We start from the raw sequence: 18,667 nt of genomic DNA, 5'->3' as shown, positions 1-18,667 counted from the left end.
CAGGTTACAGTGGATGAGCAATAAGGTTGTGAGTGTCCTGCATAGTGCAGGGGTTGGAGTAGATGACCCATGAGGTCCCTTCCAACTCTATGATTCTAGGTTCTTCCTTCCTTATTCATGTCCACTGAAGTCCATTGACTCTGCTTGAGACAGCACTAAACATCTCCTTGCTTCCTTCCTTATGTATGTCCATTTAAGTCTTAAAATTATAAGGAAGAACAGTAACAGAAGCAATTGGATTTGCAGTGTTACCCTAAGCGGAGCATATAAAGAACTAATCTGATTCATCGTGCTATCTCAAGTAGATCCCATTGACTTCCATGGACATCTATAAGGAAGCGGAGGAAGGAATGTGATTTACATTGCAGAATAGGGTCTACTGACTTCAATAGAAGTATGTTAATTCTGCAATTTCTGCAGTGTCTGTTTTGTATTTTCCACCGTCATTGACAGCGCCATTCGAAGCAGAGTTACACCCTTCTAAGCTCATTGACTTCAACAGACATGTGTAACTCTGCTTAGGAGGGCACTGTTAAAGACAGTGGGATGTGTAAAAGGAAGATGGCAAAGGAATCAATAAACAGTGCTTTGGAACACTGCATCAAGCACATTATTTTGGTTTCTTGCTTGAGGAGAACAAGGTTTTTGCAAGGGCAGAGGAAGCGGGACACTGACAATGAAGAAGAGATGACTCACAGATGAGGAACAGGAAGAATATATATTGCGTTTTTAAAATAAATAGTCAACAAGGATGAGAGAGGGCCTGGGGAAAGACATGAAGGTGAAAAAGAATTTGCAGACATGATGGAGAGGTGGCATAAATGCAAAGATGTTGTGACCAAACACAAATGAAGCACAACATTAAACTACAATCAGCGTCCCTTTCAGCTATTTCCACGTCCTGCTGAAGCAACAGAAGCAATGACCCTAATGTGAAAATAGAAGAAGAGGAAGAGTTGGTTTTTATACCCCGCTTTTCAGTGCCCAAAGGAGTTTACAATCGATTTCCCTTGCTCTCACCCTGTGAAGTAGGTCAGGCTGAAAGAGCTCTGAGGGGACTGCTCGGTCTGAGCAGCACTCTCAGGGCTGTGACAAACCCAAGGTCACCCAGCTGGCTGCACTTGGAGGAGCAGGGAATCAAACCCAGCTTCCCAGATTAGAAGCTGCTGCTCTTAACCACTCCGTGCTGGCTAACTTAAAAGAAGTTGTTGCTAATTTAAAAGAAGGAGGGGGGATTAAAGGAGAATTCCAGTAGATATTCACAAATGTTTTAAAAGATTTACCTTGAAGCTTGAATGAAATATGAACAGCAACACTTTAGTGAAATAACAATAATGTTGCTCTGTGTGTACTTCTCAAAGTTCTCACGTCATTTTTAAAAATGTATGTACTTAATTTATACCCCGCCCTACCTTTCTCCCCAGTGGAGGCCCCAGAAGGCTTCTATCCTCCCCCTCTCCTCCATTCTTTTCTCACAAAGACCCTGTGAGGTAAATGAGGTGGAGAGACAAAATGACTGGCCCAAGGTCACCAAGGAAGTTTCCATGGCAGAACTAGAAGTGAAATCTGGGTCTCCCTGATGGTGTTGATCTAACCTCTACAGTGGCTATTGGCTAATATGGCAGTTACTGCCAGAGTTCTTTATAACATTGGTCTTAAACTGATTAAAGAGTTCAACAGATGCTGCTTATAGGAGTTAAGTTTTCTTGTGTATGGACTCTTTTTGGAAAGCTCTCTTTGACTGATTCTGCACGGTGGTGGCTGCACTGGGCCACTAGCTGTTCCTTGCGGCAGGGCAGCATGTCCCACCGTTTCCCAAATGCACGCAGGGGCTGAACTCTCCTGGTGCACATGGACTATCCCTGACTTTTTTGTGAGAAAGGTCCACCGCGCCTCATGGCGGTTACAGGGGGGGTGGGGGCCATGGGGATGCCACCGCAGGATGGTGGGATAACAGCATGCCACTATCTCACCATCGTGGGGGTGTAGATGTGCCCCGTTCGGCTCCACAGCACCACAGAGCCGAACAAGGCATTTCATGCCCTGCATTCAATCCCAGCTTCTCCTGTTAAAGGGAACAGGTGGTAGGTGGTGTGAAAGATCTCCCACCCAGACTCTGGAGAGCAGCTGACAGTCAGAGTAGACAATACTTTACAGGACAATGTTCTGATCAGTTTATATACTCAAGTTGATGTATCTCTTCTGACAGGAAGCTGGAAACTCATGTTATATGGGAGAGCAGTCCTCAAAGAGATCAGCATCTAAAAGTAAAGCAAACAGAAAAGTCTAAAGGTTTAACAGTAATGTACTGTAACATAACTGCCCAAAGAATTAACAACAAGCCATTAAGTGTGTAAGTAATTAGCTCTTGAAAAAATGCCCCCAACGCAAATAAAACAAAACAAATGGGATTCTACTTACCCTCAATTTGCCTGTAATAGAATAGTTGACTGTCAAATACCTTATTAGCCTACTAACATAGACCAATGCAGGAAATACTAAGATGCTATCGGGTGCCAAAAACTTGATTGCTGGGATTTCTAAAACTGGAAAAGCAGTTTAAAAAAATAAATGGCATGCATTATGAAGCTAGCTGGAGTTCAGCTGCTTAATATGAACCGTGAGACCATTAATCTTCTTGAGAGAAGAAGGAAGTTCAAGCTAGAATGGCAAGTCTTGTTCAGATGGCCCCCTAAAACCCCAGATGAAGATGTAAACATCGGCTAATGGGTTTTTAAGAGAAAGGTAAGAGTCATTAATAACACTTGAAGACTGCCACCAATAAAATCGGAGCAGACTGAAAAAGGCCTAGAGTAGACCAATAAATTGTTGTTGCTGTTGTTATCGCCACTCATTAAGGATGATGTTGTCAAAAGGAAGGCGGGTTTACAGAAAAGAGCATAGATAATAGAGAGCTCAAAATCAAGCGCTATTATGAGGTTGTCAGAAATGCAGGGGTGGTTCTAGTTGAGTCAACAAGTCTCTCACGCTAAGACAAAATTGTAGGTGATTTATAACAGTACACTTAATGGATATTAAGCTCACAGTCCTATAGCCAGCTGGTAAACTGCTTACCATAGCAACTAGGTTTCACATTTGGAGGTACGTTGGGGGAGCAACCTACTAACACCACACAAGGGTAAACCGTTTGTTGGTGCAGTACTGCTGGCATCGAAGCCTGAAATGAGGAATGCCAGGGGAAAAACAGTGCTTTATTGGTATATTAAGTGCCCTGGGTCCACGATCTATTGGCAAAAACACCAACATCAGTATACAGTTGGCCAACACGGCTACCCACTTGAATATATTTCCCTGAGCTTTTTTGAGCTTCACAACCAGAAAGATTTTTTTTTTAAAGGAAACCTGGGGATTTGAAAGAACAAGCATATTGTGGAAATAAACGGATATAATGTTATTGCAGCAGAGTGCAATTGCAGTTACCAAATTAAAACAGAAATCCCTGAAAAGCCCTCTGGTGGTATAGAAGGGGGGAAATGCAGAGACTATGGCTGGCTGATGGAGGAAAATGCACACCATACTCCTGTGTTGATCCTCTGTTACAACTTGCCAGTGCCAAGGAGCCAAGGTTGATTCCTTGCTCCTCTACATGCAGTCACCTGGGTGACCTTGGGCCAGTCACAGTTGTGTTAGAGCTGTTCTCACACAGTAGTAATGTCAGAGCTCTCTCAGCCCAGACTGTTTCTGCACTGGAGGCTTTGCACTCGGCTGCAGGCTGGAGTTTGAGCTGGGGCAGGTTGCCCTGTTTTTTCTTGCCCCCGCAAGGGGAGCATTTGACCCAGTGTACCTCATCCATCCCAGATTTGTACTCCCACCCGAGAGGTGGGGCAGCGATGTTCCCAGTGCAGAAAAAGGCTTGTGTGTGGTGGGGAGAGGAGGGGAAGGTGATTGTAAGCTGCTTTGAGACTCCTTCTGGTAGTGAAAATTTGGGTATAAAGAACAATTCTTCTTCTAACAATTCTTCTAATTCTTCTAACCCAATACATTAATGGCAGGTTAGCAGAGAATCTTTGCGATCTGGATGCAGCTTAGGTTTTTTTTTAAAGAAAGTTTTGCATGCCCAATTTTGTCAGTTTAAGCTTGCTCAGGAACACTACAATCCCTTGGAGGGTGGGGGCGGGGGGGGGAGTATTGCATTACCTTTTGAGAAATATTTCATTTCTGTCCACAGTACATGACATTGTTGCACAGCTAGCACAGAACGGTTAGCAATACGTTGTTAAACAATGCAGCAATGCGAATACTGCAACCTGGAAAACACAGGGTTTGCATTATCATTTCTGAAAACATGTGCAGCTAATAAAAAAGAATTCAACCCAGGCCTTTAATGCAGAGAAATATTTATGGCAGTGTTTCATATTAAATGGCTTTGTGAGGGAGTACCCTCTGTGACTTTCAGATATACTACCAGTGACAAAAGAATGTAGAGATAGCCGATGTGTGTGTAGAATTAATCTTTTGCTTAATTTGGTTTCCATGCAGCTTATAATTAAACTCTAAATTGCAGAGGTGGGCTGCTGATATTAAGAGGTATTCGAAATCCTAGCCAGCTGTAATATTGCTCTTAAAAATAGGCAAGGGGATATTTCAGAGATCACCTGTGACCTTTACAGCAATCAAATTATGTCTGTCCTGAGCGACTTCAGGGAACATACAACTACAGTATATGTCAACATTGTCGGAATGAGCAACTCAGCATGCCTGGACATTGGGGGGGAGGCACTGCATAACTCTAAGTTGGGATGTATTATATTTCATTGAATACGCTGCCTCTCTGTCTTCATCTGGGAGCTGCCCCGACTTCTTTTCTTTCTATGGCAGCCTTTCTCAACTTTTTTACCATGTTTACCTGAAACATTCTCAAGACTTCAAGAAACCCCAGAAGTGGCACGATTGTGCAGAATATGGTTGGGAAACATAGCTGTGGACATGTCCACCCAGGGTCCCTCCACTCCCCACCCCCTCAAGTCCCATAATTGGCCATTGGGGGGGGGCTGGTCAACATGATCATATATGGTCATATCACTCGATAAATTATAAATATATTTAAAAAATAATTAACTTCCAGTGCACCCTTCCAGTGCTATCAAGAAACCCCAGGCTTTCACGAAACCCTGGTTGAGAAAGGCTGCTCAGAAGGAGAATTGTCCTGTAGAGCAGGGGTAGTCAACCTATGGTCCTCCAGATGTCCATGGACTACAATTCCCATGAGCCCCTGCCAGCATTTGGGAATTGTAGTCCATGGACATCTGGAGGACCACAGGTTGACAACCCCTGCTGTAGAGACAATGCCCTCATACTCCCACAAGCATGATGCCAGATCAGCTGGCCACTTGTGATATGGAAAGTACTCCATAGATAAGGGTCCTCTCTGTCCTTTCTACTGCAACTTGAATGTGAACTGAATCTACATGAAGAAGTGTAAATGCTGCTTTTGTTGCAATATACTTCTCGGGAAGTTTAGTTGCTGCACTCACTATCATGCATCTATGACTAGGCAAACACTGCTATATTAATCAGATGTTCAAATAAGGGCCAAATGAAGAAATGAAAGCTGATTGAGGAATGTTGCATCACTACTGAGGCCTTAAAGAGAAAGCAGCTAGAAAAATTAGGTAAAGGTAAAGGTAAAGGTATCCCCTGTGCAAGCACCGAGTCATGTCTGACCCTTGGGGTGACACCCTCTAGTGTTTTCTTGGCAGACTCAATACGGGGTGGTTTGCCAGTGCCTTCCCCAGTCATTACCGTTTACCCCCCAGCAAGCTGGGTACTCATTTTACCGACCTCGGAAGGATGGAAGGCTGAGTCAACCTTGAGCCGGCTGCTGGGATTGAACTCCCAGCCTCATGGGCAAAGCTGTCAGACGGCTGCCTTACCACTCTGCGCCACAAGAGGCTCTTAGAAAAATTACAACATGGTAATAAAAACTGTCATAGTAACTCGAATCCAACTTTGCATGTTATGCATTTGTATTTCATGCATTTGTATTTCATTTCATGCATTTGTATTTGCATTTGTATTTTCCCTTTCTGGATTTTTCTTCTCTTTGGGGAAAAAAAATCTAAAAGAAAGGAGAGTATTCAGTAAAATAAAAAGGGGTTATTCATCTTTGGGAAGTCTTTGTTGATTGTCCTTGGTATCTATAGTAATAATGTAAAGGAATGAAAATGGTGGTGTTCCCATATCCAAGAGAACACTAAACTATTGTCTTATTACACACAGGTCATGGTCTAATGGTTTCAAAGAGTTTTCTGAACAAGAGAAAATGGTATCTGTGTGTCACATGACCTCTTCAGTCAATTATATAGCAAAATGTATAAATGCTTTTCATCCAGTCAGGGGTACCAGAAGACTGTGAAGAACTGCGGCAGAAATAGCTCCAGTTCCAATATAACATGAGTGGTTTTATACATAGTGTCCAGCGATATTTGTATTCAAATGTGTATCAGAGACAACTGATTGATGGAAAAGAAAGCAGAGGTCCCCTTTGTGTCTGTATAAAATACTGCCAAGTCACTTCCAATCTGTGATGACCCTATGAATTAACGTTAGCAGCCATTCTCAGGACTTGCAAACTGAATACTGTCGCTTCCTTGATTGAGTATATCTGTCTCATGTTGAGTGAGTCTTCGCCTTTTCCTGCTGCCTTCCACTTTTCCTAGCATTTTTGTCTTTTCCAGTGACTCTTCTCTTCTCATTATGTGACCAACGTACAATACCCTCAGTTTGGCCATTTTAGCTTCTAGGGAGAGCTCAGGCTTGATTTGGTCTATAACTCATTTACTTTTCTTTTGGGTGATCTGCAGTATCTGTAAAACTCTCTTCCAACACTACATTTCAAAGGACTCTGCTTTCTTCCTGTGAGCTTTCTTAATTGTCCCCATTTGACCACCCCGTACCCTTGCTATGCTGGTGATCATGGGGCTTGCATGGACTAAAGCCATACTGGATACAGGCTGTAATAAGAAGGGCAATTATACAGCAAGACTCAATTAAATAGATGGTTGGATCCGAACCACCCCCCAACCTGGGCTGCCTTCGTCCGACAGCCGCCATTACTCGGCTGTCCGCCGACAAGGCAGGTAGGCAGCTGCCCAGCCTAACCTGCCATGCAGCCTTGGGGGAGAGGGTTCGAGGCGCCCAGCAGACCCTTTGCCTCCCCCCCACCTTCCTTCCCCCGTGCCCTTTATGTTTGCTGTATTTTTTATACAGCGGGCTTAATTTCTAGTAAATAAAAGAACAGTGAACAATGAAGATAAAAATAATGTTAGGAGTGTAAACTCCAGTAATTAAGCATGTTTACAAGCATTGGTTCAAAATCCAGATGTCATCCATAGGAACAAGTCCACTAGGATTCTAAGTCCAGTGTTCAAGACAAGGTTTCTGGTCAGTATGACCCACCCAAAGCAAGAAGTGTTCTTGAGGCAAAGTTCTGTCACTGTAGATGAAGGAAATTATGAAAATTCTTCCACTCTCCACCTACTTACAGTGATTTCCCAGGCCTTGATGAGATCCCAAATGGCTGGTAATGCTGTGTATTACGTCATCATACTATACTCAGTCCTTGAGGACAGGTAATTACAAAGACACCTGCAAGTCTCCAGTGTGGTCTCCTCCAAATGGAAACTTATCAAAGCAGAACTAAAGCTGTTCTGAACTTTCCCTTACAGAGGAAAACTGGACCCACAGAAAGTTCATTGAAACCTAAAGTCATGGCATCAATGGACTCTACTGTCCATTTCTGTTCTGTGTACTAGTAAAATGACTGGCAGCTTGATCCCATATAGAGCAGTTCAAAACAGAAACCCAGTAGCACAATAAAGACTGGGAGTAATTACTCTAGTCTGAGCTTTCATGAGTCAGAGCTCACCTCTTCAGATACAATGGGCAGAAAGGGAAAAAAATTACCTCATTTTTAAAGAGAAAATTACACAAGGACAGAGGGAAAGAGACAGAAGTTGAGAAAAGATAAAGCCTAGCATAATAAATCAGGAGAGGTACTCTATTTGGGCACATATAGTGTAGTCATTCTTTTAAAGTCCATGCATTTTTAGGGGATTTTTTAATGCCTGAAAATATATATTTTTAAGATGCCTAGAATAAAATTTATCTTATGGGGCCAGTTCGCTAATCTCATGTCGTTATCCCAGTAATGATGTGGCCAAGGAGAAAAGGGAGATAAGATTGAACAAGAGGAGATTAAGCAGGATGGAGGGCTATAACCAGAATGGAGGGCTATTTCTCGTTGGTCACCCACTTGATATGTTTTCAATGCAAACTAACAGCAATGCCATAATCTTTTAAACAAATGTTAAATGATAGGTGCACCGTAGAAGGTCACTGACCTGAAGAAACTGTCAGTGATTAAGATGCCTCCAGATGACTCTTCAAGAAATTGACAGCTTAATAGTTAGCACACTTCCCTACAAAATGTGATCATAATGGATACACCTACTCAACTGATTTCTGGGAATTGATATGTTTGCTTTTTGGAAGTGCTCATTTGAGAATGAGATATGGCCAAGTATTTTCTCTTTTAAAACACTGATGTTGAATTGCTTTTTTTAACATTACCATTGGCTGAGGAGTAGAGCATATTTTGAAGAGTAACTATTGACTTGCTATAGAATGCTTAAACTAATAGTAGCTTGTGGAAATATCATCTAAGATGTTTGTTCTTGCATTGCTTGACAAATGACAATATTGAAGGAAGAAGAAAAGGTGACTATGTTTTCATTTTTGTGTACTGGAGTTACCAGCTAATTCCCTCTGACTGGGTTATTGAAATGATCATCAATTAAAAATTCAAGAATGCAAGGGGATGAGTGGGTAGATTTACCATAGTTATAAGCTATGAGCTTATGGTGCAATTCTATACAGATTTATATACTTCTAAATCCACTAAAGTCAATGGATGCAGAAAGGCATAAGTTTGCTTCACTGCAGTGTCAGAACAAATAGTCCTGGTGGCTCATTTCAACAACTTTGGGAATGCCAAATAGAGCAAGATATATAAAAAATGGAGATGGATGGAAAGACTGTTGGCAGAATGAGGATAGCTCTGAAGTACACTAACTCACCAACCCTTTTGCTCTGGAGAGCCTACAACAGAACATGTAAGAAAGAATCTTACATGTCAGGGTAGAGTGAGAGTACAGGGGGAAAAAACTAGAGACTTCCTTCTAGAAATCTAGAGACTTCCTTCTAGAACACACATGATACACAACACTATATTCACAAGGAAAACTATCTCTGCAGCAAGATGACTGCAAGAGCAAGCAAAAATGATAGGAATATGGCTGGCCATCCTGGAAAATGTGTCGTTGACCCTCTAATCCAGGGGTAGTCAACCTGTGGTCCTCCAGATGACCATGGACTACAATTCCCATGAGCCCCTGCCAGTGTTTGCTGGCAGGGGCTCATGGGAATTGTAGTCCATGAACTTCGGGAGGACCACAGGTTGACTTACCCCTACACAGGATTCCCAACCAGAGGTCTGCTGGAGCTCCAAATGGGGTCCCCAGCCTTTCTTTTCCTACCTTAATGCACTTGACCACATGCTAAGGAACTAGCTGCCACTGCCCAGAGGGCTGTAGCTGTAAAAATCAGGGGAGGGGGAGTTGGTTTTGGCGCAGTGTGGGGGGATCCAGGGGATCTTAGCACCTGCCCTTCTTGCCAACTAACAGGAGATGGAACTGCCAGTAAAGGCAGAACATAGGGTGAAGGGTACAGGTGGAAATATCACTTCTGGTGGCAAGCCACTTCCAGGGGGCATGGCAGGGAGGTGTGGCCAGGTGACATCACATCTGGGGGTCCTTGAAGCCTGAAAATTTACTTCAAGGGCTCCTCCACAGTCAAAAGGTTGAAAAACACTGCTCTAATCTATAGATTATCATGACTTTAGAAGAAATCACACCCTGCTGAATTACCACTGCAAGCCCACCATTCCTAACAGCACACTGGGCATTCCACAAACCTGTCAGATCAAAGGTGCCATGTGCCACTCTCAATACCATCACATTATACTGCATTAACATATGATGGAATAAAATGTACAGCAAGTCCCACCAAGAAAGGATTTCCCCACTCTCTCTTCAAAGTATTGGGGATACTGTGAAATAGTGGCTAGAATGGGAGACAGCTGGATTCAAATGGCCACTCAGCTATGGAGCTCATTGGCTGACCTTGGTCCATCCAGTCTCTCAACCTGACAGTTCACGAATGATGTTGACGACAGAGAATGTTTGAAGAAGAATACAAAAAACCATGAATAGTAGCATCACCAGAGTTGTTTGGATTTGTTCTTAAGGTCTGTTCTGTTTTTGACAAACAAATGCCTACTGGAACATCAGTCCTTCCACCCCTTCAGGCATTCTAGCCAAAGGAGACTGCAATGTTTCCTCTCAAATGGCATTCCTGCTTCTACTACATTGACCTGTACTTCACAATGAATCACATCTGCTATGATTTAAAATCTGGCAAACATAATACATGCTTTGTATTGAAATCTCCTAGCAACACAAGGGCGTACTTTCAGGCAGTTCAAGTGGATCATTCTTGCACTTAAAAAAAAAAACGATTATTTAGAAAATATTTATTTTATTTATTGACAAAATTTGTGTGCGACTCTTCTGCCCCAATGAGGGCCGCCAATGTATCTAATGGTTAAAACAAAGCACTGTAAAAACAAATCATAAAAACAATTAAAACCCAAACCAAAGTATACATGTAACAGGCACACATAAAAACAGTGATTCAAACATAGGGAAGGACAGAAGGGTTATTGAGGGAATACTGGAGGGAGGGGGGCGGGGGAGGGCCCTTCTGGTCAGTAGGCCATTGTTTTCTACATCAGTCACATTTGATCAAGGTATGTGCATGTGCAAGAGCAAATCGGGAGTGGCTGCATCATATTAAAACTGATGCTTGTTGATAACAGGATGTGTCAAACCGAGGCCCTCCAGATGTCCATGGACTACAATTCCCATGAGCCCCTACCAGCAAATGCTGGCAGGGGCTCATGGGAATTGTAGTCCATGGACATCTGGAGGGCCGCAGTTTGACTTGACTACCCCTGTGTTACAATATTTGGTGTTATTGAAGTTTACTGGTTCATTTGACACAATGGGAAATATCCCCAGCTGGCTAAGTGATAGCAATAAAGGAAATCTTACAGTCAAAACATCTGGTGTACATGAAGACAATGCAATAACTTGAGAAAAATAACGGCTCACTAAAGACCAGGGTTTGGGGAGGAGAGGAGCCTCAGCAAGGTACAATGCCAGAGTCCATCCACAAAAGCTGCCCGTTTCTCCAGGTGCACTGATCTTCATCATCCGGAACTCAATTGTGATAGCGGAAGTTTTCCAGGTACCACCTGGAAGTTTTCAGCCATATACATTACACTGTGATTTTACTTCCTACCCCTACTGCCTCATGACTCCTTTAAGCAATGCTGCCTCCAAGCTCAGTTGCAAGTCTGCCTGTACAGGGTATGATGTAAGGTAAGTTTTACCTGATGAAACCTCTATAAAATGAAAATGGATATTCAAATGAGCCTATTAAAACTATTGCTCTGGAGTTATCTGAAGAAAATAGTGATACAGAAGGGAAATTCCTAGATGCAGAATATCCATATTGTAACCTTGACTAGTAACCTCAGTTTGAGTTGAAACAGTTTATCTGAAGTATGTTCTGTAAACATTTGTTATTTTGTTTCTAATTCTATTAAAGGTGGTGTAATAGAATAGAGCAAAAAAAACTTTCCGCTTTAAACAAATAACTTATTGAGTTGGCAAAAAAAATGGCCAATTATTGTTTTTGTATTTAAAGGCCTAGAGCTGCCAAACAATTGGCTATTACTCATCTAAAGACAAAGGAGCTTATTGCAGAACCTCTTTAGTCACTGGAGGAAAAAAAATCCAAAGCAGCTTTCTATGTACTGAGATATCAACATTTATCTTGTTTCTCATGGTGACCATTTTTAAAGATGGAAGACAAATGCTTAGATTAGAAATGTGATCTGAGCTAAAGCTCACACACACACACAAATGGTAATTTTGTCTCTTTAAGCAGGAGGCCCTTGCTACTACAGGTTAAGTAGAGCCTGGAGAGGGTGGGGTTTGAAGAGGGGAAGAAGGATGGTATAATGCCATAGGGGCCATCCTCCAAAGCAGGGGTAGTCAATCTGTGGTCCTCCAGATGTCCATGGACTACAATTCCCAAGAGCCCCTGCCAGCAAATGCTCATGGGAATTGTAGTCCATGGACATCTGGAGGACCACAGGTTGACTACCCCTGCTCCAAAGCAGTCATTTTCTTCAAGGGAGACCAATTACAATTAATCTGGAGGTTCACTGCAAGAGCAGGAAATCTCCTGGTAGCCTAATGCATGTGTGACTGTGCACATGTGCAGAATTTGACAGAATTCCACGTAAAAGACACATAGTCAGCATTTTTGCAATAGAGTAGTGCCATAGAATATTGGATCCATGATGTACAATGTATATATATGAGCTGTAATTCTGTGGTAGATTTATCTCACCTTTCTCCCCAATAAGGAGGGGGCAAATGGCTCATGTCATTCTCCTCTCCTCCATGTTATCCTCACAACAGGAGTGTAGTAGGTTAAACTAGGGTTGTCAGGCTCCAGATGGTAGCTGGAGAGCTCCTTGGATTACAGTTCATCTCCAAGCAATAGAGATCATTTCACCAGGAGAAAATGGCCACATTGGAAGGTAGACGCTATGGCATTATTGTGCATTTAAGTCCCTCCTCTCTCCAAACATTGTCCTCCTCAGGCTCCATGCCCAAAATCTTTAGGTTTTTCCCAACTCAGAATTGGCAACCGCAGTTTAAGTTGAGATTCAATGACTGGACAAGGTCACTCAGCAAGCTTCCACCACTGAACTGAGATTCCAGTTTGGGTCTCCCAGATTCTGGATCCAACCACTAAAGGTAAAGGTAAAGGTATCCCCTGTGCAAGCACCGAGTCATGTCTGACCCTTGGGGTGACGCCCTCTAGCGTTTTCATGGCAGACTCAATACGGGGTGGTTTGCCAGTGCCTTCCCCAGTCATTACCGTTTACCCCCCAGCAAGCTGGGTACTCATTTTACCGACCTCGGAAGGATGGAAGGCTGAGTCGACCTTGAGCCGGCTGCTGGGATCGAACTCCCAACCTCATGGGCAAAGCTTTCAGGCGGCTGCCTTATCACTCTGCGCCACAAGAGGCTCTTTTGGATCCAACCACTACACCTGAAGAAATGCCTTTTTGCTTGAAATGTTCCTGTTTCCTGAAAGGGAAAGGGGAAAGGGGGAAAGTCCAATTGCTCATCTTCATTTGAATACTAATTAAACTGGCTAAGAGACAATGAATGGTCAAGCACTCTCCTCTTCTTCCTAACAGGTATCAGAAATTTGGAGGTTTGAAATACCGAGTCCCCCAGGAAGTAGATTCCTATGGACCCTTGAGGAAGTGTTTCTTAGACAACTGACACTTTTATGTGGGATCATCAGAGCAGGCAGCCCTCTTAAGTAAAAGGCAGGCAGCCATTAGCCATGAGCTATACCCTAGAACAGTGGTCTCCAACCTTTTTATCATTGGGGACCGGTCCACGCTTGACAATTTTACTGAGGCCCGGGAGGGGTAGTCTTTTGCCGAGGGATGCCGCCGCCACCTGAGCTCCTGCTTTCCCGCCGGCCGCTGGGGGGTGCTGCCAGCAGCAGCTGCGCAGTGCCACGCCGAGGGGGAGCCCCATGGCGGCCGCTGGAGAGCACCAAAAGTGAGCCGGCGGCAGAGTGGCAGGGCAGCTCCTGAGGCAGCAGCTGGGGAGGAGGACGAGGAGGAGCCGCAGCCCAGTATCCATGGACTGGTAACGGTCCTCAGACCGGGGGTTGGGGACCACTGCCCTAGACAGCATCCTAAAAAGCAGAGACATCACCCTGCCAACAAAAGTGTGTCTAGTCAAGGCTACAGTCTTCCCAGTGCAATGTATGGCTGTGAAAGTCAGACCATAAGGAAGGCCGAGCATCAAAGAATTGAGGCTTTTGAACTCTGGTGCTGGAGAAGACTCTTGCGAGTCCCTTGGACTGCAAGGCAAACAAACTGGTCAGTCCTAGAGGAGATCAGCCCTGACTGCTCTTTAGAAGGCCAGATCCTGAAGATGAAACTCAAATACTATGGCTACCTCATGAGAAGGAAGGACTCACTGGAGAAGAGCGTAATGCTGGGAGCGATTGAGGGCAAAAGAAGAAGGGGACGACAGAGAATGAAGTGGTCGAATAGAGTCACTGAAGCAGTCGGTACAAGCATTAAACCAATTTATTTTGAAGCTCTTGCTCAATCTGTGTTGTGCTAGAACTATAGTAAGCATTTTTAAAATAAATATTTTGTAACTTTGGATGCTGGTAGTGGTTCTCTGTATCCCATTTCAGACATGATATAGCAAAGGGAAGCTCCAGAAAAGGGAGGGAGGCTGGAAAGTGGTTGTACCCTGCAAGAAACTGGGCCTGTTGTGACCAGGCAGGAGGCACAGAGGCAAGGGATCAGGATTGTAAAGAGAAGCTGGGAGTCCTAACCCTGGAGAGCCAGCTTGGTGTAGTGGTTAGGAGTGCAGACTTCTAATCTGGCGAGCCGGGTTGTATTTTGCACTCCCCCACATGCAGCCAGCTGGGTGACCTTGGGCTCACCATAGCACTGATAAAGCTGTTCTGACCGAGCAGAAATATCAGAGCTCTCTCAGCTTGACCTCCCTCACAGGGTGTCTGTTGTGGAGAGAGGAAAGGGAAGGTGAATGTACACCACTTTGAGACTCCTTTGGGTAGAGAAAAATGGCATATAAGATCCAATTCTTCTTCTTCTCTCAGCAGGTACTTCATTACATTGGTCAGGTCATTGCAATGGCTACCCTAGAAAGAGAAAAGTGACAAGCCACTCTAGGAGTTGGGAACCCACTGGAGTGAGCAAGAGTAGGGCTTACAGGACTGAAGCACAGCCTGTTCTGCCTCCCTGGTAATTGTGATTCACAAATAAAAACCGAGTAGCACATTATTTACATGACAAAGAACAGCAGTGGCTTTAGTCAAAAACAAGGCCTGGGGGCAGAACCAGTTTGTCCAAGGCTCTTACCTGGCCTGTGAACAACTGGTACAATAGAAGGAATAGGAGGCTACTGGGGGGTGGGGGGGGGGGGAGTGGTCACAGCCATTGCAATTGTCGCTTCAGCACTGCAGAATAACCTTTGCTTCAAGGGCCACCTCAGGGGTAAATTGGGAACTGCCTTAGTTGTATTCATGCTGGCTCAGAGTACTAAGGCAAAGTTGCATTTCTTTCCACTTGGCCTGCAACTCTAGGGTGCTGTCTCAGATGGCAACAAGGATCAGGAGCCACCCTTAGTACTGCAGACCTTATCAGTAAAAGCAAGGCATCAACAGATAAGCACCTCTAGAAGTTTAATACACCCAGTGAGTTGCTTAAATACACAAAGATAAATGATCTACTTCCATGACTCTTATTTATTCTCTCTCTCCCTATATATATATATCGTATATATATATATATATACGAGGCTCCTGTCGTTCACGCACATTGGCCCCTTCTTTCTGCACTTCTTCGGCGACAGTGATCTCGCCGTGTCTTGGACTGCAAAGGTGATGCAGTTTTATTTACAGCTGTATCTGACTTAAACGGACACATCCTGACTTTGGCAGCCACCGCTTGCATAAATGGGGTCTTGCCCAGCCATTAAAATTCCACGGTCTTTCCAACTGGAAAAAGCCCCAGGCTGCTAGCAGACGGGGCGTGAAGTTGTAAAAGAAAAGGCCTGCCCTGTGTTATGTAAGCCAGCAATTCCCTTATCTCTTTGTCCCGGACTACAATTGCCTTTCTTGCTGCAGCAGCAACAGCAGCAGGGAGTTCCCCAGCCTTAGCAACCCCGACAGAAAGCGGTGCCATAACAACCGTCGCTGCAAGCCCGAGGCCGCGTCGCCCTCCCGCGAGGCCCGCCGGCTAAGAACTACAACCCCCGTGATGCCGCGCGGCGACGCGTGGGCGGGGGCCGTTCTTGACGCGTCGTCGCGCAAAAAAAAAAAAAGAAGGGGAAAAAAAAAGGAGCGAGCTGGGGAGGAGGAGCTAAAAGGAGGAGGGGGGGGGCAGGGGTGTTGGGTCCGTCTTTCCCGTACCGTGTCCCCTTTTCTCAGCTCGGCGCGGACGCCATGTTGGTTTGAAGGGAAGATGACAAGAGGCGGCTGCAGTGGGGGCCGCGGCGGTGGCGGGCGAGGGGTCCCCGTGAGCAGCCGGCGCTGAGCACCGGGCTCTGGTCTCCCCGTTGCCTGCCGGGCTGAGCGCGACGGCGAGCGGCTGGGTCGTGTCCGTTGCGGCGCGGGGGGGCTCGGCCAACCGTCTGCCGAGGGAGCCCCTGGAAGAGGCGGGGGAGGGAGAGGCGGAGCGGCGGCGGCGGCGGCGGCGATGAGAGCCGAGAGCTGAGGCGAGGAAGCGGCGGGCGCTGCTGCTGCTGCTGCTGCTGCTGCCCCGAGAGGCGACTGCGGTTCAAGTCCCCCCTTGAGCTGCTGCTGCTGCAGTTTGAGGGGGGAGGGTGCTCCGTCTTTTGTGCCTCCCCCCTTTGCTTTCTTTCTTTCTTTCTTTCCCTCTCTCCCCCGCCCCCCCACCCCGGTCATTTTTAATTTTCCTGTCCTTTGGGGCGCTTGGGGGCTCAGTGTGGCCAAGGCTCCAGGAAGGGCCCGAAAGAGGAAGAGAAGCAGCGCCCTGCCTGCCTCCGCCGGCCTCTCCTCTCACTTTTACTTGGGGAGGATTGTGAAGGGGGGCAGGGAACAGCCCGGCAACTTCGGGTCCGGATCCGGAGGAGGAAGGAGGTCGCTTCGCTTCGTCTGCCGGAGTGCCCGTCGCACGTCCTGATGAGGTGACTCGGACGCAGGACTATCCTCTGAATCATCCCCGCCATTCATTATTGGTCTAAGCTGGAGAGGAAGAGCGGCAGAGTGGCGGTGGGGGGAAAGCCTCCACACAATTCATGTCCTTGTGTACTTCTGCCTGGTCTACCTGGCACTGCTGCTTGGTGGTGTTGCTGCTGACAGGGATCTGCTGCCATCTCTGGTCTCCCGAGTGCTTCTTTGCTGATCGAGCCATTTAACACCGGTTCCTCCTGGATTTTTCCTCCCCGGTCCAACAGTTTCCTTGCTGTGGGTCAGCTACTTTTATTGTGGAGGAGAAAAAAAAAAGGAAACTCAGAACTTAACAGACGCCAAAGATTGGCTGGCTGGAAGATCTCTTTGCTGTAAGCTCTTGGCTGACTTGTAAGAATTTCTGGTTTTCTGTTATTTGAGACCATCAGGGTAATTTCAAGATGTCCAGCAGTGTCCCATCTGATATGGTAAGTCCATAATTGGCCTTATTTTCAGGAGTACCATGAGGGACAACCGTATGAGCATGGAAGATCGGTTAAGAGAACATTATGTTGGAATTAATTTCTCCTGTCACCGTCATGTTACTGTTTAACATTATAAAATATCGGGGAAATCTATTATTTTGATTGAAATTAGTACTCTTTTTAAAATGTGTGGGTACTTATCTAAAAGTCTTACCACTTTCCTCCTTTTTCCATTCCTCCTTTTTAACTTCTTGGTTCTAATGAAAAAAAATTAATGTCATTGGACAGTTTCATCAGGCTAATCAATTTATGCAATATAAAAAGCTTTGAGCAACTGTGGTTCTTATCACTTCTTTTCAAGGGCAACCAAATTCCCTATAGTGGGCTGTTCTTAAACCAATATTGGATATCTTAGATTAGGAAAAACCAGCAGTGGTCTGTCTAGATAGGTTTTGAAATTTGAGCAAAAAAGAGTTGAAAGCTTAGTTTTAGGATACCACCTACAGGTATACTTAAGAACAAACCAGCCTGTGTCTGTCAGATCAAGAGCTTTCGTTCTGTGTATTAAAGACAAATACCTTTTGAGTTTTTCACATTCAAACATAAACTTGGTGTTAAGTTGTTACTACTGTGCCATGCCACTTAAGGATAATTGTTTATGGTTTCTGAGTACTGTTGTGCCAGTCATGCTTTGTATATGTAGCTAATTAGGCTTTTCAGGCCATAGCTCATGCTTGGCATTAAGATGTTTTTCCTTTGGCACTGCACAACAGGAAAAGTGTAATTTGTGACAAAGGCAGTAGTACAATAGCTTAAACACTGTATAAAGCTTTTTGCTTAAAGTGACTTTGACAAGAATTTTGGAAAACAATTACTTAAAATAATAGAAAACATACTCATGATTTTAAGTTCAAATTCTTTTATTTGTCATATTTTTTCACAGGAGTTGGGGCAAATTGTCAGTCCGGTTAATATTTCCACATTTTCCTTGTAACCTTACGAGATAACAAAAATCAGTTTGCTTTTTAAAGTAGCTTACCATATGAAGACTATGTGTGTGATCTAGACAAAGAGTTCTTTTACATCCCAGGGAATTTCAGTTTTAATTATTTAAAAAATGTTTAAATGGAATTTCAAAATACTTACTTTGACCAAATCCTACCCTATCACCTCTAGGAAAATCTAGATGAAGCCTAATGGGAGTTTTTTTCCGCATTGTGATGACATTTTTGGGATGGGTAGGTGAAACACATTAGGCTACCTTC

The 18,667-nt window shown here is 44.6% G+C and overlaps 2 protein-coding genes across 2 annotated transcripts in view; one reads left to right on the top strand and one right to left on the bottom strand.

Moving 5' to 3' along the window:
- Positions 1–2,118: 2,118 nt before the first annotated feature.
- LOC143840563 (uncharacterized) lies at positions 2,119–16,692 on the bottom strand. The gene is made up of 2 exons (XM_077344174.1): positions 16,198–16,692; positions 2,119–2,261 (listed from the first exon to the last, which is right to left on the bottom strand). The coding sequence occupies exons 1-2, from the start codon at positions 16,690–16,692 to the stop codon at positions 2,184–2,186; spliced, it is 573 nt and encodes a 190-aa protein (XP_077200289.1). The 3' UTR covers positions 2,119–2,183.
- Positions 16,219–18,667, top strand: part of UBL3 (ubiquitin like 3) — a 44,264-nt gene continuing 41,815 nt past the window's right edge. The window contains exon 1 of the mRNA XM_077341805.1: positions 16,219–17,405. Within this exon, the coding sequence (XP_077197920.1) occupies positions 17,379–17,405 (27 nt within the window). The 5' untranslated portion in view covers positions 16,219–17,378. The remainder of the gene's footprint in view (positions 17,406–18,667) is intronic.

The sequence above is a fragment of the Paroedura picta genome, chromosome 6, assembly GCF_049243985.1.
Source record: "Paroedura picta isolate Pp20150507F chromosome 6, Ppicta_v3.0, whole genome shotgun sequence".
In the NCBI taxonomy this organism is placed as follows: Eukaryota; Metazoa; Chordata; class Lepidosauria; order Squamata; family Gekkonidae; genus Paroedura; species Paroedura picta.
Note: the sequence above shows the minus strand (reverse complement) of the source record. Positions and strands in the feature narration are given on the sequence as shown.